Below are 26,050 nucleotides of genomic sequence, written 5' to 3'. Positions count from 1 at the left end.
CAGCAAAAATGAATTCTTCTTTTGAGGCTGTGGACACTGATCCGGAATCCACCAACGGCAACCCGAAGCTGGGGACGTGAGGCTCAATACAGACAAGGCAATTCTCCGCTGACACGTCCTGCTCTCCCGGCATTTACACTCAGACCACATCTGTCATCATGTACTTTCGAACCAGGTTTAAAGGCTTATAGAACACTTTCACAAAACGTCCGGGCGTTGATTCCTCTCCACACATAACGCCATGTTATATGGCTACAAAATAGATAAAAATCTTCGGACTAAGAGCCAGGAATTTCACTCCAGATCTCAGCAAAGGCTTTAATTCAGTGATACCGTGGATTATGTTTCTTGACATTATTTTTGAGCTCCCATGCAAATGAAGTAAAAATATCAAACCCGACATGAGTGTCGTATTCAAACTCTGATTAACGGTTCTGATATAGATTCTATATAGGCAAACATTTTACACTGCACAGAAAGTCAGTTATCACTCAAACAAAATAAATGCTAATGACAAAGGAAGATAGCACACAAACTCCATTATCAAGGAAAAGGAAAAACATAAAAACAGATGAAAGGGACAATTTTTCGTGGTGTATTAAAGAAAAATTCATCTCATGTTTTCTGTGCTCTTGAAAAGTCGACTTTCTTCCCCCAGAGAAGCCTATGCTTCAAGGTGATCAACGTGGCTGCCATTTCAATTTCCCCACTGGTTTATCAGATTAAAAAAATCCATTCCTCGTCACTGCTGTTATCGTGTTGATGTTTCAGCTCTAGATTATTGCTTTTTTTTTTTAGCTTATCTCATATGATCCTTGTAATAATAATCAAATACTACATTGCTACTTCCGAAGACAAACAACACAAATACCACTTGTAATGTTTAATTTTTATATGACAATTTGGAATGGCTTTTAATAATAATAACAACAAACGGTGAAACTAAAATTGTTTATGGTAACATCACACTTTCTTTCGCACTTGTTACCATACATGTAACACTTTCGCTGTTGGTCATCATCAACACAAATGTACAGCCTATCGGATTTCCGGTACAGACAACTTAGATGTGTACAATTATATATACATGTTCACGTTCAAATCACGCGAGAAAAAGCTCCTGCCAGTCTGTATAAGATAAGCACGGTATTTAAATCAAGTGAAGGATATATAAAGGTGCGAGTTCTTGTGCACGGCGGCTATGTTAAAACATTTTGTTCCCGCGTAAACACATAAACAATGTAGACGTTAACAAACGTTGATAGTTGATCATATAAGACAGAATGTCCCACATTTTCCCCACACTGTGCCGCATTATCGCACACTGTCCCATACTATCTCACGATGTGCTGACATTATTCCACTCTGTGACACATCCCACATTATCCCACAAAGTCCCACGTTATTTCACAATGTCCCACATTATCCCACAATGTCCCACATTATCCCACAATGTCCCACATTATCCCACAATGTCCCACATTATCCCACAATGTCCCACATTATCCAACAATGTCCCACATTTTCCCGCAATGTCCCACATTATCCCGCAATGCTCCACATTACCCCGCAATGTTGTTAACGAATAGTTTGTTCCTTGGGCAGATGCCTAGAGTTTTGCAATGAAACAAGCGTCTGTCAGTGCATATAGGTAAACCAAACAGGTAAACCGTCAGTGTCACACTCCACTCAATACACTTGCATAGTTAGTATAGTGTGTATGTCTTCAATGCTGTACCGTCACGCGTGAAGACGATGCTTAAGTTATGGAGAGACCAACCTGTTAGTATATCCAAAGCCCCAGTGTTTGGATGATGGACCCCCTCCTTGCACTCCTCAGAGCCCGTCGTGATAGTATATTTACTGAGAAGGACAGTCTACCTGTCAACAACCCTGACTTTGAAGGGTAGGATTTGCTACGTGAATCATTGATGCTAACAAGGAAATAAGAGATAAATCAGGAAGTACCATCTGGATTTGTCAGAATTGAACAATTGGCAGCCGAGATACACCTGTTTTGAGCAAATACGGACTAGCACGGATGAGCAAAGCTTTGGAGCCGACAAGCCCGGTTTCTGTGTTCCTTAGTTGATATATCCGGGACCGTTCAGATCCGCAACAGAAGTCTCTGTCCGTTGTGTTAATGTCTTTCTTGTAATGAACATGGATTTGGACGTGGGGATACAATTTGATCATCACATTCTCAATACAGCTGTCGGCGATGATGCGCTGTGTATGAGAAGTGTCTTTGCCTCTGGCTACACTCTCCGAATATTAGTCAGCACAGAGAAAGTGTGCGCCAGAACGGAGATTATCCCGCTATAAAGCGTCAGCTGACAAAACAACTTGAGAGTCATGCCGAAGGGCTACCTCACGGCATAGCTCAATGGGTTAAGTAACAGACTCGAGGCTCTTCTGATAGCGACTGTGTCAATTACCCAACTTTACACAGCAACATTTGCTCATGTGGAGACCACGTAATTGTTCCATCTTTGCCATCGCGAACATGTCCAAGGAAAAACCGCCTGAGGGAGGACCCTACAACAGCGAGCCAGTGTTGCTCTGTAAAGAAGCTGTAGTCTGTGGAAGACAAAGTGGACTTCGGAGGATCCCAGCAGTAGAGGGAATACTCACGGGCCAGGATAGAAGCTCTGTGAAGTCATGCTTCTAATCGCAAATCCAATTTCACTCCTTTCATCTTGTCGCGGGAAGAGAGAGTTATCACAAAGCCCTGCCCCTGCGGACGAACACAGCACAGTCTTTGCTGCACGAGACACTGGCCCCACAGCCCCGCGTCCAAATGAGATCAGTCGAGTTGAATATTTCCCAGCTGTCATACTTGCGTGTGTGAATTTGATACACTTTCCTGGAGTGGTTCAAACCCGATCAGTCGTGGTGCGCCGTAGCTGTACTGTAACAGACAAAGATAATACACAATTATCAACCAGACAATGCTGAAATCCCGCCATCCATCAATCTGTCCACATTCCCCGACATACAGACGCAGGATATTTGTGGCCATACTGAAGTATAGGCTGTGTGAATAGTCCCCTAATGGGAGTAAGTAAAGGAACAACCAATTAATCCGGAAACAAGTGACCTTCAGGTGGCAAACCTCGCATGGATGGAGTCCTTGTGTTTTCTTTCAGTGAGGAACAACCTTGAGTGTAATATTCCAGGAGGCAATTGTGTGAGAAATCAGAAGTTACAGATGTCAACATTATTATGAAACTGGGTGTTTCAATGTATCATTTTTCAATGAATTTTCTCGACAGATAAGTAGTTCTGTAGTTGGCAAATATCTACCTCTATCTTGAACCACCTTTTGAATTATGAATATTTTATGTCAGACTATGAAATGTTCTTGAATGCTAGCCTTCAAGTATTTCTATAAGCCACTGTATCTGTAGGATGTGAAATCTTTCAAGTCATCTGTACGAATAAATATTTGTAGGTAATAATTTTGAACATTAAGACAAGATAATGTTAAAAGTGTTCAAGGTCTTCCCCAATACAGTGCTTTTCGAATACCATATTTGGGGAAACATTTCCAGACATTCCGGTGTTCTTGATTAATGTGACAGATTTCTTATTCATATTCCTAAATGTTACAAGGTAATGGACCATGCGGGCAATGAAGATAGTGATACTCACTGTTGATACAGATTTCTCAGGGGGCGGGTAGTCGCAGGCGAAGGCTCCATTTTCCCTTTCCGGGGGTGGAGGATGGTAACCCCTGTTGTTCTGAGTAACACCTATCGTCGATATATCCTACAAATTTGAAATGGAAGTTTATCTGTAAAGTCAGGGTTAAAATTTAACAATAGATATTCCGTGTTTAGAACATAAGCGTGGCTGTTTAAGAACAGATTTTATACCCTGATTGATAATGTAGCATCCCCACCAAGATGTGAGTCAACTACAATACGAGACACCTCCTGTAATAAACAGCGCACACCTCAGTGACCATTACAAATAGAATTATTTTCCTCTGCAGATATTGGTGATGTCTAGGAACATGCCACGACGTGAAAACATTCCTGACCAGTAGAGTGCAGCCCAGCGTGAGCAGGACACAGGCAAAGATATGTGTGGGGACAAGGAAGCCAGCCTAACCCAACGTCATGTTCAATTTGCCATTTCTCTTTTCATTCCATATTAACATATGACTTGTTAATGGAATCTGGCAAGCGGAAACGTGGATTTTTTTGTGAACATGTAGCGTTAGAAACAGGAGACATGAGTTCGTATATCCTCCAAAGGGCCGAATCGATGGGGATTTGCTGTCGAACCATTTACTCGTACAAATATTGCCATCAAATGATCACAGCGTGTGACATTTAGCCCCGAACTAATGGACACGGTGTCATATAGAACAAGTTTATTTCGCAGTCCATCGGTTCTGGAGTAAAACAGGGTCATCAATGAGGGGCACTGTCTATGGTGCCCTGACCAAAAAGTGCTCTCATTTTTCAACCAAACTTATTAAATTTGTTCCTCATCGTTGCTGTGTTTCTCTTTGAGTGCAATGTGACCATGGAAACATAAAATAACTGGATGCATATGTATTCTTGACAATAAGCAACAGAGCGCCATCGCCCACTCATTGAAATAAAGAAACAGGAAATAAATCAACACAAACAGTGGAAAATTATTTGCCCAAGTTAAATTATATATACACAAGGAGAATATTTACATTAGCATGGACATCCACCGGTGGGCTCGGCGCTGACAACAACACTTGCAAATTACTCTCTACCTTGTCCGATCTTTGAATTCTTGATTTTAAAAGAAGTTCAAAAAGCCCCACAATCATGGAGAGAGCGAGTCCACCGATGAGAATGTAGAATATCCCTGCTACATTGCTTAAAGACAAAGGACGCTTTAGTGATCCTTCCTGATAGTGAGAAAAGAAATGAAAGATGGAATAAAATTTATTTGATTGTTGTTTAACGATACGGAATTACAAGACACGATTGCAAAGATGGTTTAGTGTAAGTCAAACTAACTACATGTATTTATTTATTTGATTGGTGTTTTACGCCGTACTCAAAAACATTTCACTTATAGGACGGCGGCCAGCATTATGGTGGCAGGAAACCGGACAGAACTTGGGGGGTTCTGCCAGACCTTCCCACGTACGGCTAACTACATGTAAGTGTCAATAAAATCCTACAACAATCGTTATACACTACACGATTTAGTATGTTTAAATGAAAGCCACTGATTAATATGATAATGATTAGTCACAAAACCATGTGAACACATGCTCTTGAACAAGGAAAATTGTTGGCCTTGATGGCAAAACTTGACAGCCTGTTATGTAGACCTTCGTACATGTGAACAAACCTCACAAGCGGGGCATTAGTGTCTTTCCATTCTTGTGCTATTTACCGTTCATTAATGAAAGGTCATGTGAGAGACAACTCAGTATATTATTTGCCTGTGAAGAACTATACTATCAGCCTGCAAAGCCGGTCTTGATTTTTTTTCATTGAAGGGGGCATATTTCTTAGCACAAGAGGCCACCTTTTTGGTTCAATTTTACAAGGGCAATAATGAAGTCGTCCACATTTGTCTACACTGCTTTTCTTTCCAGGACCACATTATGTGGCCGGCTCTCTACATTGCTTACATGTACCTATAAGGCCGCCCTGTTCTGAGCCTGCTCCGTATAGATAATTTATCAAGTTCTCTATGGTATTTACCTTTGAAGAGCCATCTTGCGGGCCGCACTCCCCCTTGTCGTACCACCATTTCTGTTTAAGTTTTGTTAAAGTACCCTCTTCATGTAGCTTTAAAACTGCTAAACTTATTCTGTCACTGAAAGCAAAACATGACCCATACTGGTTTAAAAAGCAAATAACAATATTACAACTAGATGGACTCTTCATCACAGTTGGTTTGGTAAATGACAATCGTTTTATACATATTTGCACTGATATCGTAAGGAAGTTTCAATAACGCAAAACACTGTGCAAGCATTATAATAAAAAGTCTTTCCATTGAACTCTTAATAAATTTACATTCTTACTGGAAGTTCTCAAATGTTTAATTAATTGGCACACTCATGGCCTTTACAGGTTCATAAGTGTGAAAAAGGTCCAGCTAATTATATAAGACACACTGTGAATACAATGTCTGTCAAAGTCATTCTATGGACGTGGTAAAGAAAGGTATTCGGAAAAGATCGTTAATATGCTATTTTCAGGTGTATGTCAGATTGGTTTAATAAGCGATTAATAAAATGACGTTACCTTAAAGGGGACCCGGAAGGGGTAGCTATTCCAAAATTTTTAGCATCAAGATTGGTGCCGACTTTTATGGTGTTGCAGGGTAACCTATTATTCATGTAGTCGTTGGTAGTTGATTCGACGAGAAAAGCATACTTCCCTTTCGACTGTCTCACTCGTTTAATACCCTGCTCAACGCTAGAGACAAACAAGGACTGGTCTGACGACATATACGCCCACATTCGTTCATACGTGGGTACTTTAGAATTCTGCGAAGATGAATTAATAATTTATAAGCATGAATTACCATTAGCTTCAGCCACAATGGATATGTAAGCTTTGAATACAGGCTGATGTAAGAAGATACGTTCAAGAGTAATTTTAATTCATGGAGGAAGAAAACATAGTCCCTAAGTTTATGGTAACGAAATGAAACAAAATTTAACAAACCGAGAGGACAATCACATAGCATTATATTGTTATAAGTTATAGTTACGTCGTGGCAGCTTAATGATTGACAATCCATTATGCCATCAATGACCTTTTGACCTATATGTAAGAAAATGCGTGAGTGAGAAAGAAAGAGAAAAAAACGTAAGGAATCGCTGTGCTGTGGTCAGAATGTATCACAGATGAAGTTGGATTAGACTGAACTAAGTCTGATATTGGTCTTTCATTTGTTGTGTTTACGTGTCTTTCCGCTTTACTTGGGTAATTTCATGACAGTTCCTCCGTTGAATATAGAAGATTGTCAACCACAACTTACTCGAACTCAACTCATGTAGCTTATATATTTTGCTGCCTCACTGGATCGCCATACTGAAGACAAAAGCCAGAATTTACCCAGTACTAACACTGGAATAATTTTAGAGCTTCTACATATTGACTCACTTTAAAAAATAAATAAGTACTCCCTCCAAGGAGCGTTCCGTAAGATATCTCTGTCTGAGAGACGAGATCATCCGCTGATTCTATAGGTGTGGTCATCCTCTCGATGGTGAGGAAGGCCGCCAGGTTAGCAGTATAGGAAGAGATGATAATTAGAGTGAAGAACCACCATACACTGCCTATGACCCGGGCAGACAATGACCTGGAAGCAGAGAACACATACACTATATGCAGAGCTGACGCACGCTGCGACCATAGCTCAGCCTGACACTGGCCTGGAAACAGAGAACACATACACTATATGTAGAGCTGACGCACACAGTGGCCATAGCTCAGCCTGACACTGACCTGGAAACAGAGAACACATACACTATATGCAGTGTTAACGCACACAGTGGCCATACCTCAGCCTTACAATGACCTGGAAACAGCGAACACATACACTATATGTAGAGCTACCGTACACTGTGACCATAGCTCAGCCTGACAACGACCTGGAAACAGAGAACACATACACTATATGTAGAGCTTCTACACTGTGACCATGAACCGGGTCGGCACGGACCTGAAAACAGAGAACACATTCACTATATGTACAGCTGACGCCCGCTGTGGCCACAGCTCAGCCTGACAATGACCTGGAAACAGAGAACACATACACTATATGTAGAGCTACCGTGCACTGTGACCATGACCCGGGCCGACATTGACCCGAAAACAAAGAAGACATACACTATAAGAAGAGCTAAAACACACTTTGGTCATAGCTCGGACTGACACTGATGTGTAAAGAGAACAAATACACTTCGTGTTAAGCCACCGGACATCTGCGACAACTGTAACAGTTAAAGCGTAACCATGACCCGGTCCGACACTGAATAGAGAAACATAAAAAAGCTAACCTACACTGTGGCCATAGATCGGTCTGACACTGATGTATAGAGAGAACAAATATACTTCGTGTTAAGCTACCACACACTTTGGCCACGACCCGGCCCGACATTGAACTGGAAAGAGAGAACAAATACCCTCAATGCACATTTACGTGTACACTGTTCCAATGAACAATAATAAGCCATAAAGCTGATTGTTACACTACTCCATAAAACAATCCTGAGTTTAGTTGGCAATGAAAAGCACTGCAACATGTGTCTTTATTTAACATGAATTACATTCACCTTCGACTATGATAGCTTTGTGGAAAAAGGTGCTAATTCTGATAGCCTTTAATTTTGGTAAAACGAAAATCTAAAAAAGTAAAGAAAGGTATTTTCCTAAATAGTTTTTATTGTTTGTTATGATGGTTACTACACATTAGGTTGCTAAGCTAATCAAATCAACGGCTGTCACTTCATTTTGTATTTAGAGGTTTTAGACAATCGTTTCCATAAACGTTGGACTATATAACGTAAGATAATTTTATGAAACCATTTCGGGGCAGTGACAGTCCGTACCGACTGCATCAAGATTTCATATAATTCGAGGAAAATCTCTCAGGTTTGGCTTGACGAGTGGGCATCCCTGATTCGGTCCCTATGCAAATAGGTGAGTGGATACCCTTGTGGCCACTTGCTTTTTGCCCCGTGGGTGGTATATCATATATAAATACCCCAAAGAGAGTAGAAAGAAAAAACTCACAATGAATCAGGCCAAAAACAGGTGCCAAGACTACAATAGCACTTTTCGAAGAACAAAGGTGTTAGTTAGCCAAGGGCATTTGCTTCTGTAACTACAACGAGTGCTAAGCTTGAATGTTAATCTGAATAATAGATATTCCGTGTTTCTAATCATGGCGAGAGATATTGTGCAAGAGTTGTGAAAAGCCGTTGACGATGTGGCCGCTTATTTGTGACCGGAGAATTATCGCCAGCACTTGACCTGTGCTGAAGAACTTCGTCTTTGCGAACAAAACCCTGTTGAGCGGCATGTATTAAATGTTGAACAGGGAGATACCAGTAATTAGCAACCAAAAACACATCCGTCTCTGTCTCATCTTCATCAATAATTTCATAGGAAAATCACATTCATCAAGTAGGCCCTCGACGGGTGGGGAAAGTGAGCGGAGACCTGGCCAAATACGGCATTGTCCGTGCTGTTGATCTGCGGGCAAATACTGGAATTAGGCAGGAAGAAGTGCGTAATTACTTGGACAAGATGGAAGACTTACTGCCAACGTTGTAGCCCGAATTAATGAGGAATGGCGATAGGGGCGCCATGAAACCAGAGATGCCGCAGAAAAAACGGCAATATTGCAAGCAGCATATCTCCTGCAACTGTAACAGTTAAAGCGTAATTGTCCAGGATGCAAGAGGTATTATATAACATCAAAATTAGGAGGATTGTCTTCCCCTGTCCGGCTCACGTCGGAGGAATCACAAAGGCGCACCTCCTTTACTGTACTTAGGGCAACTGGAATCCACATGGGCACAGAGCTCCCTTGGCCAGATATCAAGTTACATACCGTGTAATTGTTCGTTTGAGGTTTAAGGTCGATTTCAATATTACCTTCTGCCATGATGCGTTGCTGTCGCCTTGTACGATTTTACATCCGTTTATTTGAGGGCATATTCACACCTGCCTTAGCGGAGTGCAACACCGAAGACACCAGATATGACACCCCATCCACTCACAGGACTGCACTGACACGGGTTTGATCAGTACTTGACTATATATTTCTTTTTACTGGACGCCACGCGCGAAAGTACCAAGACCGCCAGTTGGGGAGTTTTGATATAGTACTCTTTTTTCGCAAAAGGTACAGAAGTCTCACTGTATCATGTGACTTTCAGTTTCTCCATCAGTCGTCTATTCTAAATAACTTTTGAAATATAAAACTTTTCAGATGCCCCTGTTATAGCACATGTAATTAAGAAATAGTAAAGCATTCCGGACAGGTCACGTGGTAGGAGTTTTTTTACCTTTAGTTATAGAAAAGTTCCAACTCAAAACTCCCTTTTGTTGTCGTAAATATAACCCCTACCACAACAACGTATGTACATGTATAATACGTGTCGTCAAGCCACTCATTATGAGACATAAAATGGAACAAGGGAAATAAATACTTTAATATTTCGTATATATTAGGCCTAGTAACGCCTTACACGGAAACGAAGTAGGCTATTACGTCATTCAAATGAGGTATTAAGTCGTCTCAAACGAGGTGTTAAATCTTTCAAACGAGATATTATGTCATTTAAACGAAGTGTTAAGTCGTTCAGACTGGGTACTAAATAGCTAGGACTAGTCATAAAGTCGACATTATGTCGTTAAAACCGGTTTTTGTGGGAAGTCAACATTTTAGTTTCCATGCTCCCTGTGGGAGAAATTGAGTCGTTCCTCAGCACTCATGGCAACTCATCAGTGTATAGGATGTACTGTCGCCAGTGCAATACTGTAAATGTGTCCTTTTCTGTTGTTGTTATACTATTACTAACGCATACCAGTCCAGTCTAGTCTAGAAAAAAGCGTCGCGAATATATACCAGATCTGAGAACGATTACCGCTACAGACAATCAGACAGACATTATTATTATTCGAGTCATAGAGGCCAGTGTCAATGGGAATGATTTTAGAAACGTCAAAGGTAATAAACGGGGCATTATTAAATGTCAGTTTAACGAACTTCGCTATCAGTAACCGTCGGGTGTTCATATAGCCAATATTATTAATCGTCAGCACCTATAACGTTGATATAGGTGAATATCATATATCACCCGCAACATCAATACATACGACGTCAAAAGTAATTGAACCGGTTTTAATAGTGCAAGAATCAAAAGAATATGTAATGAAATAATCGATAACTATGTCGATATTCTAAAAAGAAGATCAACAATTTAAAAATCGAGAAATCTTGCCATTTAAATAGCTTTAATCTGAGATGTATCGACAATATAGCGGTCAACAAGATACTAAAATGTAAGGAATCTTTCATTCTTCCAGCTGAGCTTTCAGAACAGATCAGTCCGCTTGTTTTCGTTGGTTTGAAACACTTCTTTTAGTCTGTGTTGTTCTTACGAGGCAAAAGCTTTGCTTTACAAAGGGTTTTCTTTGAACTAAATCCTGGCGTACTTCTGACTTCACATCACCTAGTTATAAAGGCCATGCACAGGTTCCACAAAGAGATGTTGGACCAAAATCCAGACTTAAAACCTCCATTTCTTACACAGTTTATGGTCCCATGAGTTCAAGCTTTAGATGGACTTAACATAACACTCAAGTTCAGCATTTCAAATTTTAAATAATATTCTAACATCTGACAAGGCAAATAAGCACAGAATGGAACAGCATTGTCGTTGTCACCCAAGTGACGCGTTTCACAAAGCGCACGTAACTTCTGAGTAAGTTTTTGCAGAGCAAATTTCAGCCAAAATAGGGGAAAAGAACATGCTAACTTTAATGGTTAAAATTTTGACTTATGTCTAAGATTGCTTCGTTACCCAGGGGCCAGATGATTGGACGTTTTGTTGTTATTAATGGCTTTGTGTCGTCATGGTGGGTTGCGTGTATTAACGTTATGTGTATTCTGAATAAATTAGCCAATGGGCGACAATGCTCTGCTCCACTATATATGGCAACTCCCAAAACAGAGACGTATTTATTTATTTGAACGCTGTTTTTGTTTCAATTCACACGACGGGTGGCCAGTTTGATGAGTTAACCAAACCGGACTACGTGGAGTAAAACGTCCCTTCCTGTGGCAAGTAAGTGACCACCTTTTCCACATAAGACACAACACTCACCTGCTCAGCGAGCTGAAATATTTGTGGGAGACAAGACGTCTACAGCAACCTGCATGTAAGGCCATTCGAATAATAAGGTCACATGAGCAAGACAGAAACGGGGCCAACATGTCCAGTATTCTATATACCGATTGAATTTAACGCCACGTCGGCAATATTTCAGCCACATCTGGGCGATATACCGATTGAAAAACATTAAAAAACTGCAGTTTACTGCACCCCTTTAAAATAACTGTCATATAAATTGATAAAGCACATTATACAACATAACTGAAGTGAGATTTATTTTACCTTGGAAAGAAATCGCTTCCCTGTTGCATGAGGGCGCCAAGTGAAAACCAGAAACTGTTCGGGATATCGAACTCATTGACAGCCACCGAACCGGTCGGAGACATCATCTGTTTCCACTCATACGGACTAAGGCGGCTGACGATGAATAGTCCGATACTGACGCCCACGTAGGCAAATATAATGCACATCCAGATATATTTGGAGAGAGGCGCCATGAAAGAAAAGACGCCAGGTTTTTCAGTTTGAGGCTTCTTGATCATAATACTGATTCCCAGGTCCATGAAGGGCTTGGAGAAGTCCACAACTTTCTCCCGCTCTACTGTGATGGTTAAATCCGCGATGGCTAGGTCTGCTTCCTGTGGAACAAAACGAATTGTACGAAAATCTTGAATCTCCAAAGCAAAGTCTTTCTGATTTTAAAAGTTTTAACATTTAAAAATTTGTTCGTGGTAAACGAGTTGGACTGATTGGTGGTTTAACATATTTAACAATTTTGTGTGTTGCCTCATATCAAACACCTTGCAATATATCACAATCAACATTGGTATTTTCTTCTTATATCAAGTGTCTTGTACTCTGCCCCAATCAACACTGGTATTTCCTTCACATATCAATCAGTTTGTACTGTACCACAATCGACCTTGGTATTTCCTTTAAATACCAACCTGTTTTTACTGTACAACAATCAACATTGGGATTTCCTTCCCATATGAACTGGGTTGCACTGTACCACAGTCAACACTGGTATTTGCTTTCCATACTAAGTGACTTGCACATCATTCAAATATCAACCGGTTTATACTGTATTACAGTAAACATTGGTAATTTTCTTCCAGTATGAAATGAATGTTGCTTCGAAGCGCTTCATGTCAAAGGGAAATATTTAATCTTTTCACTCAATGATAAGTTTAAGAGGATGCTGTGTATTTACACTTAATTCATGTTCAAGAGAACAGTATTTATGCTCTATTGCATACAGGTAATTATCAGTCTGCTAATGTGCAACGGTGTGCATTTCATGTTAAAGTTTTGTAGTCTTTCGTATGTTGTATTCAGACAGAACAAAAAATTTTCTGTCAAGGTACTCTGAAGAAACTTTCTTGGGGCAGAGCTTGTAAAATCCACGATCTGCAAAAGTATGTATTTCATTTTATAACCTCTACTGTCTTATGAATGTTCTCTTCAGACAGAACAAACGAAATGACGGAAAACAATATGAAGCAGTCATCTTGAGACAGAGCATGAAAAACTGCACGACTTACATCTCTCACGAGCTCTCCAATCATTCCGGTCCATGAGCCGTTGCTTAGCCGCTTCCCATATTTAGCATCTTTCACAGGCCGAAGAACGTAATCAATTTCTAGGTGTTTTGCAATTTCCACTGCCAATTCAGCACAATAACCTGTCAGTAGTAAAGAATGATCTCATCAAGAACGTCTGTTCTCCAGAGATGTTTACATCAATTCATTGTGATATAAGCGTCTTACGGAACACAGGTGTCTGTCAGTGTTTTGGTTTTGTATTCGAGCTCCGCAATTTTAAAGTAAAATAAAGACTTATATGCATCAGTGAAACTAATCCCCATAAAGTTAGCATACCAATAGCCGATCTTATCTATTATTATATCTCATAGGGTACTTCTGGGTCGAGGGAGGGTCACATGATATTCCGCGAAACATGATGTACACCAAAGAAAGTCAACGTCACGCTGAAAAAGTATTATCCCACGTTCACGAGGCAATATCCAACGAGCTCGTGCCAATCCAACAATCACGTGCTTTTATTCCACAGCAGTTATCTCCCTTTGAGAGCTCTCTGGCGTCTGCTTGTTCGTAAAGTAAACAACCGGTGGTTATAGCTCCCTTATCGGCGATTTAAAACTCAACTCGAAAAGGTACTGATTTTTCGGTATAATAAAACATATGGTGCATGCTGTGGGGTGGGGCATCTTCTCTCGACAGGTTATATATTTCTCTCGAGCTGACAATTCCTGATGTCCCACCCAACAGCATGCACTATCTGTATGTTCTGAAATTAGAATCACTTTCTCTGGACAAACTGGCATCAGCTATACAGTGTATCGAATATCAAGGTTTAAGCACCGTATTTTATATGGTGGCGACCACCGGGTACTTGGCCATCCGTTAAATCCGGCAATCTACAGAAAAGACACCACTATGCTGAGTAAGTACTATCTCAGATTTCTGTCTAACCGACAAATCTCTTCAAGAAACCTTCACCAGACCTTAGCAAAACGAGCAACTTGTCAGACACTCTCCAGTAATTCAAACTCGTGACATAAACCAAGATGATCAAAGTGAAATGATTTTGAGGCCGTCATAAAGCAACAACAAAATCGGTCAGTTCAAAGAAAAGGATAACATGCAAGCCTTATTCACCAGGAAATTAAATACTACACAAAGAAAGTTATCTACCTGTTTTATTACGTTTGTTTCCCAGACAAAGTTATGGGTTCAAAGCCTTAAGTACAGATAACCCATGAAAGTAACTGGTTTCCAATCACACGTCTGCAGCCCTCACAAAATAGCTATTTGAAAGTGGACATGGAGCACTTAATGCCACGTTTTTAATAAAAAGCATTGTATATGGAAGTCAGCTGAGGCACGGTAATCACGTCCCCACTCCTCGATGATTATTATCTATTAAGCATGAAACGGCCAAGAAACACAGACTAGAATGAGTACACAGCAAGTTGTATATGTGCATATGGAGTTATTGTTCCCATAGCTAACAGATTTTCCATTACGTAATGGTTCTAGCCATGACATCAGTATTAACAGATTACATCGTGTACACTTCAAACATCGCAGGCCCTAGTGAACAGCCTGGATCGTTCACACGGGTATGCCACTGTGGAATTCTCACCTGTGTATTTCTGATTACCCACGGGGCACTTGCCGTCACGGTCAGGACAATCCTTTCGCATCAAGTAAGGCTTTGTCTAGAATCCAAACAAAAAGATAAAATCTGAGAAATTCTATCAACAAAAATTAATTCTGGGAACTAGTCTCGAATTAAAAGCTTTCAAGAAATATGGATAAACTTATTGAGAAGATTAACGATTAGATTAGATTTGGTTTAACATTAACACTTGTGTAAATGCCCTTGTTATATTGACGATAGCTGTTAAAATAGCAATATTAGAAATCCCAGTGGTGAAAATAAAAATTAACAGTCAAATGAATCCGAGGGTTAATTTGTTTGGCAATTACAAATCTTCACGATGATATTAAATTTTTATAATATTAAGACACGCAAAAGTTAAGCTAAAAACATCACATAAATGGCTTTTCAAGCAAGTCTGTTGAGTGTTTAGAATATCACTAGAGAATTAAATATCCGTGCAGTCATATTAAATTATGTTTTTTTTTGTTATGAATTCAATGATTTAATTTCAGATTGATTTAAGAAAATGTGATTAACGGTTCTTAAATGTCAAACCTAGTGAGTTATTTTTTTTAACGTAGAAATAGGAAGCTTCAATACAACGTAGCATTAACAACTTGACAAATGAAAAATACCTTCAGGGTGCCGTTTATAAGAGATAATCACCAGACATGACAACATAACCGAGAAACTCTAAAGAAAACAAGTCTATGTAACAATAATTATTTTACTGACTAATATTTTGGCGACAATTGTCTTAAGTTTTGTTACAATTACATATGGTATATGTTTCTTTCCAGGACCTTCTAGAAGGTCATGAAACAAAAACTAGACAGAATCGTGACATAACATAAATCTAGTGAAGCATAAACACAGCGGTTATCGGAATCTTAGAGACAACGTAAATCTTTCTTCACATTTGCAACTTACAACAGATAGGAGGATGTTAAAGCCACCGTAAATCTGGCTACATTTAATAACACATCTTACCAGAATTGTAGAGACAATATAGGTCTTGTTCAACATCACCATGCCTTTTTCGTCTATTTTTTCAGAACCCATTTCGCCGTTGAGACCAGCAGCTGAATTCCACTCATGGACCTATGATGAAATCGATGATACTAGGTAAGAATATCAGACTACTGCGCGCTAGAAAACACATCACATAAGTTATTTTGTTCAACCAAAACACAGTAATGATTAAAATGTATCTACAGCACGTATTTTCTCTTTACTGAGTACATCCTTTACAAGGAAGGCGGAATTCAGTTTCCGCTGTCATTGCTATGTTTTATCACCCAGCTTTGTGATAATCTTACGACCCCACTTCAGTTAAATTAACAGTTTATCGAATGCAAAACTGGAACTCTTAATTACGTTCATTTATGTTAACTGTAAACTCCTACAGGTGTTCATTTACGAAATGTTCATACATAAAAATAGCCTTCATACATGAATGAACCTCCAACCTGTCGATACAACGGAAATGAGACTATTAATATGTTTGCTGAGATAATGTAACTTGTCTTGGGTAAGACAGTATTGTATTCATCCACCTACAAAGTTCCCCATGAATGATCTCTGAAATTCAACAGCATTTACAATTCCAGGCACTTTAGTTACCTAAATTTCGTGATCAAATACTGCTCTTGGGGATAAAATGCTAATTGAGAGGGGCGAGACTTTTTAAACGTTGATGGGCATTTTACATTACATGAACAAGTTGCGGCTTATAACTGTAATTTGTTTGAGATATGCACCAACATCTTGTTATTCAGTAACCTGAACCAGAGGAAAACATTAAGTCAAAACTTGATCAGTACGTCTTCATCCATGTTGAGGAGATGCTTGTTCCAGAGGTTGAAAGCGAATTAGCCGTTGGGATGATTTTAGGCGCATTGGGATAAGCGGTTTATTAGGAAAAACAGTATCGAGTGTCATGAATTTGACATGTCATGAAGTCTTTTTTGGGAATGTGCATGATTTTATCATGCTTTTCGATCTTGCAAACAAACCTATATAACGGAACAAAAATGAGATTATTTTTAACATAAATTCAGTAGGCTGGCTGAATGGCTGGCTTCTTAAGCGGAAGGTCCGAAGTTCAATCCCAGAACAGGTCAAGCTAAGACTTTTATGAAGTGGGCCTATACTGTAGTTGAGTGGGTTACGACCTCTGATAACCTTAGTCTGATATTCTAGTGAGGCAGCACTGTGGACATGTTGGCATTGGGATCAGTTTGTTACAAACAGTCACCGTGAAGCCATGTTAATACTGAAAGAGACCTTAATGTGTAGAAATCAAACAAACGAATCTTTTCCGCTATAGAACAGGCAGGTTGTGATCTTTCGTTAATTTTTTTTGAAATGCTGTCTAGGGATATAATGCCTTATTTTTGTAGTCAGTTTTACTGTAAATTAAGATGGAAAATATTAAATTAAAGGTTTTGGTCCTTGCGGTGTTTCTTCCGATAGAATTCAAACAAAAAGGTTGGTTACATATTTTCTTTAAAACACTGTCTTGTAAGTGGGGTAAAATGTACTTTTTGGACTTAATTCTGACTGCTTTTACAGATGTTTTTTCTGTTCTCTAGATACTGCGTGCCTACGTACCCTTAAGTGCGCGTAACTACCATGACAACGCCATGTCCTCCCTACTGGTCGGTATGATAATCAGGTGCATGTAACTCTACGAGAGCTTCGTGAAACGGGCACCAGCTGTCACTTACCTGAACCGGTCCATAATGCAGTCCAAGTTCGTACACACCCAGCGTATAGTCCCGCCGCTGTCCACGCTGGTCGAAGGCCACGTGACCAGTCAGCCCTTCGAAATCTACCTGAAAAATAGTTTTTGCATGAAGTAGCTGGTTTAGAGCCCAGTGAGACAACAGTTGTCTTTTTGGCTTGCAGTTTTAGTTCTGTTTAATTTTGAGTATTTTTCTTATATACTCAATAAGGAGGTAGGTATTTAAAATGTGGTTGGCCTAATAATTCTTATCAGTTTATTTATTTATGTGATTGGTGTTTTACGCCGTGCTCAAGAATATTTCACTTATACGACGGCGGCCAGCATTATGGTGGCAGGAAACCGGGCAGAGCCCGGGGGAAACCCACGACCATCCGCAGGTTGCTGGATGACCTTCCCACTTACGGCCGGAGAGGAAGCCAGCATGAGCTGGACTTGAACTCACAGCGACCGCATTGGTGAGAGGCTCCCGAGTTTTTACTGAGCCAAAGAGGCCCCTCTTTTCAGTTTATGATAGGTTAAATAAAGTGCAGAGTTGACCGCAATCCATCACCCCCTCATGTGTCAAAGCGAGTTTGGATGTGAAAGAAAACATTGTTGTGATTTTGCAAATGTATGTTCATACTTCTTACAGCGCATGTGCTGCTCTCTGTACTCGTTTTACACCACTCCCATCACTAGACAAACTTAATCTTTGGAGCGTGTGAGGCGCACGTAGGCTTCCTTAGGCTTAGTCTCACACCTTGTGTTTAACGTTTTGGTTACAATAATGTTGTATAGGTAAAGAGAATGCATGTGAATAAAGTATTATTAGAAACAAAAGTTGAGACGGATTATTTGTGTTTTCTAACATCACTTCCTGCCTAATCACCATCAGCCCAGTGACAATGGTGGCAGCGATATAAAGCAAACGTAAGGGGGATGATATATGTTAGTAAAATGTGAATAAGTGAGTGAGTGCTTGGGGGTTTAACGTCGTACTTAACAATTTTTCAGTCATATGACGACGAAGGAATCATTAGAGTGCATGTAATGTGTCTCCTTGTTGCAGGACGGATTTCCACCGCTCTTTTATCTAGTGCTGCATCACTGAGACGCCTTACTGAACCGCCCGAGCCATTATACTGATACGGGTCACCAGTCGTTGCACTATCCTCTTCATGCTGAATGCCAAGCTAGTAAAATGTGACATATGACTGAGCTACAGCGAGCACATACATGAGTCAATGTTTTGCAGTGATGACCACACCTTTTTCATTTCCTCCATGATGTCCACACCATGTATCCAAGGGTTTCTCGGATTGCCCTCACAATGAACGCCTTCCGTTCCGTTGTTATACACACGCCCACGCCGAAACGTGAACTTAAATATATCATTCCTTTTTGCTATCATTCTTTTGATAGCTAGCACGAACACTTGTACAGAGTCTATCATTAAAGCTGTTGTATACTGAAAACAAAAAAAGAAAGTACACTCACTTTACGACATTCAGACAAAACCGATGGAGGTTTGGAAGCAAGTAAATTAAAAATTCACAAAATCAGATCTTTCTATCCAGAGTTTCTCAATCCACGACCGTGTGTGGGAAATTACTTGCGGTCTTTCCCTATGGCTGACTCGATCAAGAAATTACGTGCATGTTGGTATCATCCTGGGTCCGTTGTACAAATCAATCAAACTTTCTCTATCTCAAACAGGCGGTTACATTGGGTTTAACACTAACTGAAAGCGTTGATTGATGACGTATTGCTGGGCCAGGTTCTTGTTGGCTTCATCGATGTTCGCATATAGCTCTTAATAACTTCTCTACAATGATTGATAAGGCTTCTCATAAAGCCAAGTGTTTAATGCGAACGTCCATCAAATGAAGGAAACTTAAAGCGCAATTCTCAAAACAAACAGTCTTACGTTAATTTTTTTCTGTCCTGCGCCGGGCCAGATTCGAGGAGGTAGGGACTCCCACTTATTTAAAAAATCTTGCAGTTTGGGGGATGAATAATTCAACAATTGAAAACCCGTAATGTTGACCCCGCCATGTCTGAAACTTTCCAGCTCCAACTCTTTGAAACCCTATAATAGAACAAGGAATAACAGGGATTATGCCATGATGGATTGTAATAGCCACTCCCCAGCGTACGTTATTTTCCAAACGGATTGACACCACGAAAGGTCTAAACACATTCTCCCCATATACCTTTCCATTCTGGAACCCCCCAAAAAAAGCAAAAAAACGGACCTGCATACACGTTGGCTAATAAACCAGTGAGGAATGAAAAACGATCTATTCGACAATATCCTTTAGCAAAATAAATCAAGAACAGAAAACCTTAATCGTTTTTAACCCTTATAGCATGGTAGTCTTAGCAGGGGGATTTTATACAAGCCCATTTGGCTCAAGGCAAAGTGTCAATAATTAGACGGAACTGGCCATGTTGTATAAGCAGCCATTTGCATGGGAACTCGTTATCGACAACATACGGTAATTGTCGGCCAGTGGTAATGCTGTCAGGGTTAACGTGTTACGGTATTGTCCTGTATGGGATGCAAGAATAATAAAAATGCCCTCTGGAGGCACGAAATTGCATATTACATTGAATTATTTTAGTCTCTTGCGGTTTTGAGACACTAAACACATTTCATAATACGAATCTACGACGCGGTTATTCCTGTTGTAGGCCTTTATTTTAGTTTCACACCTGTATCCTCGTTATCTAAACAATAAATGACTAAGTAAACACAGCACGCCCTGAAATTACCAGTTTACTGATCTCTCGTGTATAACTTAACCACTACCGCATGAATAAATCCTCCAAATGGAACAACGATAGCAAAAACAACAAAAACTCAAAAAAAAAAAAATTGTTAAAAAGAACGGCAACAAACACATACCAGACCTCCGAGAAGATAATGGTACCCGTGTTTATTCATACCCACTTCAGATATCTGAAATATGAAAATACATTGAAAGATTTTAGTACCATAGGTGTCTTTATAGAGTCAATTGCGACTTTCGAATGCTACATTGTCCGGAAAGGATCACAAATCCAAACTTGCTTATCAGTTATTATTTTGCAAGTCATCCAACGTGTTGTCTAGAATGGTTGAAGTGCCGTTATTATCTGTGTTGAAATCATGTTTTATATAAACGTTTGGTGATTATTATTTCATCCTTAAAATCCATCTATGGAAATGGACATTGACAACTCACGCTAATAACGCCAGTCAACTTCAAGAGATGATTTAGGAATTATTTCTTCACCGGCACAGTGTTTAGACCTATCAGAGTGAATCAATTCATTTATTTTTTTTTATTTGATTGTTGTTTAACGCCATACTCAAGAATACTCCACTTATATATATTTTGGTTAGTTTTATGGGTGTAGGAAAGTCGGGTACTCGGCGTGCACCAAGGATCATTGGCAAGTGAACCTTCTCACGTGTGACGCACATATATACACACCATATTGGTAGAAGAAAAGCGGTCTTCAACGATCCTTAGGCTGCCTGCCACATGAAGACCGTTGACTGCTGTTTGTCACCAAGTCCCCGGGAGCACTGAGGGCCCATGTGCTGATAGTAAGAAAAGCAATAATTCTGCGAAACACACAGAGTATTTGACCTACCCTGTATTTTAAGACTCGCATCATTTTCATGGCCATGTAATATCGACACGTTCTTCCTAGTATATTTGTAAAAACAACTAACGAGTGCTTCTCTTGTGCATGTTATTTTCAGCCTGTCATTTTTTTGGGAAGCCTTGGTGACAGGCAATACGCGATGCCCATGTCGCTATTTGCGATGCCTTGTGTTCACTGAAGACTACTTGCTTGTGCTTCACACGTGGAAAAGTTCGTCTGGCTTATCTCTTGCTCTTTTTCCTTCACTAATAAAAACAGCTGGCCTCACAAAAGTGAAATAATCCTGATAAAAGCAATGAATCAATTTTTAGCATGCAAAAAGTATTGTAGATGTTAATGTTTTGGGCCATTTTCGTCATTGTGAGTTCATATCTAGCCAATGCTGACTTCCTCTTGGGTCACCCGTGGGAATATCTGCCGGGATCTTACGGATGGTCGTGGGTTTCCAAAGTGTTCTACCCGGTTACAGTGTACCTCCCACTATAATGCAGGCAACTGTCGTGTAAGTGAAATATTCTTGAGTACGGCGTTAAAAAAACAATGAAATAAATGACAGTTTGGTTGAAACACGTAAACTTTTGGAACGTCCTGTTGCTTTATAAGGGATATAGGAATGTCGGAGTTCGACACGGAAGCGATTCTCTGCTGAGATTTCTTACCTGTTTAAGGAACACCTGGTAGCGATCTTGACTGGACAGATCTACCACAATGGCTTTCATCGGTTCCATCATGTCTATCCTGTCTATGAGACGAAGTTCATCATGTGCATGATATACGTCCATCAGTCGGCGGGGTAAAATTCTCAAATACAAAGCGGGGTTGAACTCGATGAATTCATACAGCTCTTGTAACCGTAACAGACCTACAAAAACACAACCGTATTAAATATACCTTCATACGATACCTCAAAGTTTATTCGCTCCAGGCATCAATGTTTCAGCGGTCGATCGGCACAAGGCCAAAGAGGTCGAAGTTTAGAGCCCAGCTCTAGAGGCTTTGGCTGGTGCTTGAGGTCAGCTTAACAAAAATCGCTATATGGAATTGTGCCTAGGTGCTTATAAAGCTGCTGTGCACACCAAATTCGTGAGCTGAGCCAAATTGTTGAGACTACAACAATCCCTTTATAACAACATCTCCATGAAAAAAAATAGAATTCGGCGTTTGGATATGCTATGAAAGTGCCATTTCTCTCTTTTCGTATTGCCACATACGTGTAGTCTTAACCGGGATTCCAATGTAAGTATACGCTCTATGTTTCTGTGATTCCAACGACAGTATAAACTCTAACGGTATGTGGTTGTCACGTAAGTATAAGCTCTACGTGTCTAATATTGCCACGTAAGCATAAGCTCAACGTGTCTGTGATTGTCAGGTAAGTATAACGTTTACGCCTCTGTGATTGCTACGCAAGTATAAGCTGTAACTACCACGTAAGCATAAGCTTTACGTGTCTGTGATTACCAGGTAAGTATAAGCTCGACGTGTCTGTGATTGCCCCGTAAATACAAGCTTTACGTGTCTGTGATGGCCGCGTACGTATAAGCTCGACGTGTCTGTGTCTGCCATGTAAGTATAAGTCCTATGTGTCTGTTATTCCAACGAAAGTATAAGCTACGTATGGATAAAAGTTCTAATGGTTTGTGATTGTCATTAAAGTATCAGTTTCTGATACGTGTTTCATGTATAACTGTTTCGGATTCCCACACGAGCATCAGCTCTAACTGTTTAGAATTGCCAAACATCAGCTCTCACTGCTTCATATTGTCACATATGTGTCAGTTCTTAACAGTTCTAAATAGGTTTGGATTGCCCACATACAGTAGCACACAAGAGCTTATTATTCCTCCATCCCGTGAGACTTGCTTATCCCACAATATCCATCAGATCATTTTATGAGAACTGAGTATTCCACGAGAATGTCCGTGGTTAACAGTAACATATTTGTTGACGTAAAGAAGCACCTGCGTGAAAATCACTCTTTTCATCACCGGGGACTACTTATCCAAGCCACCTGGTTTTAAGCGCTCGCAGAAACACTGGACGAGACGTAGGCAGGTGGCGAAGCGAGGAAATTGACAACGCTAGAAATTGATGGATAGGAAACCCTCCAACATTTGCCGCGGGGAAGAGCAAGATCCGGTTAATTCTCCTCCTGCTTCGACTTTCATTCGATAACGTCTACGACATCGACACAAATATGTTACAAAAAAAAGGGATTAGACAAAAAGAACTAAAAACTTGAAACACGTGTTTTGCGGGACAGGTGTTGGTTTTTTCAACTAGATGTGTGGTGGATTTGGAGTTTCCGGTCCCTTGTGTGCCAGCCTCTGTGAGCTATGCATGCACACTACTTATGAGGATTGCCGGCTTCTGTGACAGCCGCATCACTCAGACGTGTGTAAAGCGCAGCGCACGTCACCATGTTATGCAAACCACGTGGTTATCACGTACGCCGTGCAGGACTGATGTATTAAAGCCAATACCCAGATCACGCAATTGCGTCGTGCTTAAACTAAAATCATCGTAAACAATTTTCACATCCATTATGGTGTTATGTCTTGCGCTGTATCGTATTCTATCTGCGTGATTTAATAATTACTTTTCTTACAAAAATAAAGAAAGAAAGAAATGTTCGGGTGAACCCAAGATATCCCCGGACATATTCCTATTGATATAGTAGATATAAGGTAGATATTGGCAATCTATTCACCATGGCAACCGTGGAGAGGCTCGACACATCGCCACCGTTTTTTCCATGTATTCATCAAAAATTAAAACAGTACATGGATTTATTTATTTATTTATTTGATTGGTGTTTTGCGCTCAATAGTTCACATACGATGGCGGCCAGCATTATGGTGGCAGGAAACCGGACAGAGCCCGGGGTAAACAGATGACCATCCGCAGGCTGCTGGAAGACCTTCTCTCGTACAGCAGGAGAGGAAGCCAGCATGAGCTGGACTTGAACTCAAAACGACCGCATTGGTGAGAAACTTCTGGGTCATTACGCTGCGCTAGCGCGCTAAATAACTGAGCCACGGAGGACCCAAACAGTTCATGGAAAAGAACTAGATAGATATAGGGAAATGGATATCTCGTTACCATAGCAACCGCGGAAATCGACAGATGAGAGACCAAGAATTAATAGCATCGACCCAAAACAACAAAGACAGACAGACAGACAGACAGACAGACAGACAAACAGACGAATTCAACATTCTACAATGCACATCGTCTAACGGAGGGCAGATATGCCAAAAATATTCGCCGTACTATAATACGCTCTGTCTAATGGAAGGTATATAAACATAATAAAAGTTTGTTTTTTTAATTACGCTGTAAAGTAACAGTGCACCCTTGACAATGATCTTACCCGTATCGGAATCATATATGTAATAGACTGAGTTCCATCCGTAGCTCATGATCAGATGTATCATAGCGTCCGTGTAAGAGGGTTTCATGTGCAGTTCAAACTCGGAGCCGTCCTCGGCAGACACCTTTGACAAACTGGGAGATAGGTAAGGCATGTGGAACTTCCGGGTGAGGGACTGGACGGCGTTGAGGGACGAGATGTTCTTCATGCCGAACACAGCGAACACTCCACCCTCCATCCGGGAGCAGACTGAAACAGACAGAACTCAATGATGACGTTCTACGCTAACGATTTTAGCTAATTTCTAAGCAGGCGAGTACTTTCAAAACGCAGATGTGTAGCGTTCTGCCCATATGTTTTTGTGGAACTTGCGATGTAATCAGTTATGTGTACCACATGTTCACAATTTAGTCACATTTAATGTCTAGGTACACAAAAGTGTGTGTTCAAGGTGCACATTACTGCACCTGAGCAAATTTGTTACAATGTGTATCTGTGTCTTTTGTTTACAAATGTTTTTAAAAAAGTAGTCATGCAAAAGAACGTCTTGAAATGCATATATTTATATGCTTGGTGTTTAATGTCTTATCCGACAAGAATATTTCACTTATACGACGGCTGTTATAGGTTGGTGGGTAGAGGAAACCGCTATGCTTGAAAAAAAACATTCGCATTTCGTTAGCATCTCATAGACCTCCTGATTCCAAGCTGCACTACGCCCTTATTCGTCACAGACCGATCGGCTGTGGTTATAACAGTGCGGTATGTAAATGGGGAAGGACCCAAACCAATATGGATTCTGTAAGCTAGTACCTGTAACAAATGTGTTATTTAAAACTGCAAATACCACGTTAAAATGCTACCTGATCCTTGCATTTGTTTCTTTATTTATTTGATTGTTGTGTTACGCCGTACTCAAAAAGATTTCACTTTTACGACGGCAACCACCATTACGGTGGGAGGAAACCAGTCAGAGCGCGGAAAGAAACCCACGACCATCCGCGGGTTGCTGACAGACACCCTTGCTTTTGGCTACGACATAAATTTCATGTGTTTCATTTTTAATGGCAGAGGATAATAAAAGCAAATTTACTGGCGGTTTAATGCCAAAGAAACCTTCTTTCTGGCGAAAACTGGATTCGATCCAGGAGATTTTGTGGTACGGTCTTGGGCAACTTGCTTATTTGGGCTAAAGGCTATAGATTTTGAGCTGAAAGTTATAGTATAATTA

The 26,050-nt window shown here is 40.3% G+C and overlaps 1 protein-coding gene across 1 annotated transcript in view; it reads right to left on the bottom strand.

Annotated features, from left to right (window-relative positions):
• Positions 1-915: 915 nt before the first annotated feature.
• LOC135473491 (glutamate receptor-like) overlaps positions 916-26,050 on the bottom strand; it is a 61,383-nt gene continuing 36,248 nt past the window's right edge. The window contains exons 3-18 of the mRNA XM_064753342.1: positions 24,820-25,068; positions 22,106-22,308; positions 20,698-20,751; positions 19,717-19,878; positions 19,057-19,257; positions 17,791-17,898; positions 16,052-16,162; positions 15,041-15,116; positions 13,417-13,556; positions 12,155-12,510; positions 7,125-7,323; positions 6,258-6,502; positions 5,709-5,823; positions 4,697-4,897; positions 3,655-3,771; positions 916-2,911 (exon numbers count right to left, since the gene is read on the bottom strand). Of these exons, the coding sequence (XP_064609412.1) occupies positions 2,834-2,911; positions 3,655-3,771; positions 4,697-4,897; positions 5,709-5,823; positions 6,258-6,502; positions 7,125-7,323; positions 12,155-12,510; positions 13,417-13,556; positions 15,041-15,116; positions 16,052-16,162; positions 17,791-17,898; positions 19,057-19,257; positions 19,717-19,878; positions 20,698-20,751; positions 22,106-22,308; positions 24,820-25,068 (2,615 nt within the window). The 3' untranslated portion in view covers positions 916-2,833. The remainder of the gene's footprint in view (positions 2,912-3,654; positions 3,772-4,696; positions 4,898-5,708; positions 5,824-6,257; positions 6,503-7,124; positions 7,324-12,154; positions 12,511-13,416; positions 13,557-15,040; positions 15,117-16,051; positions 16,163-17,790; positions 17,899-19,056; positions 19,258-19,716; positions 19,879-20,697; positions 20,752-22,105; positions 22,309-24,819; positions 25,069-26,050) is intronic.

Source organism: Liolophura sinensis, chromosome 8 (genome assembly GCF_032854445.1).
Source record: "Liolophura sinensis isolate JHLJ2023 chromosome 8, CUHK_Ljap_v2, whole genome shotgun sequence".
NCBI lineage: Eukaryota > Metazoa > Mollusca > Polyplacophora > Chitonida > Chitonidae > Liolophura > Liolophura sinensis.
The sequence above is the reverse complement of the archived record's forward strand: the minus strand, read 5'-3'. Positions and strand labels throughout refer to the sequence as shown.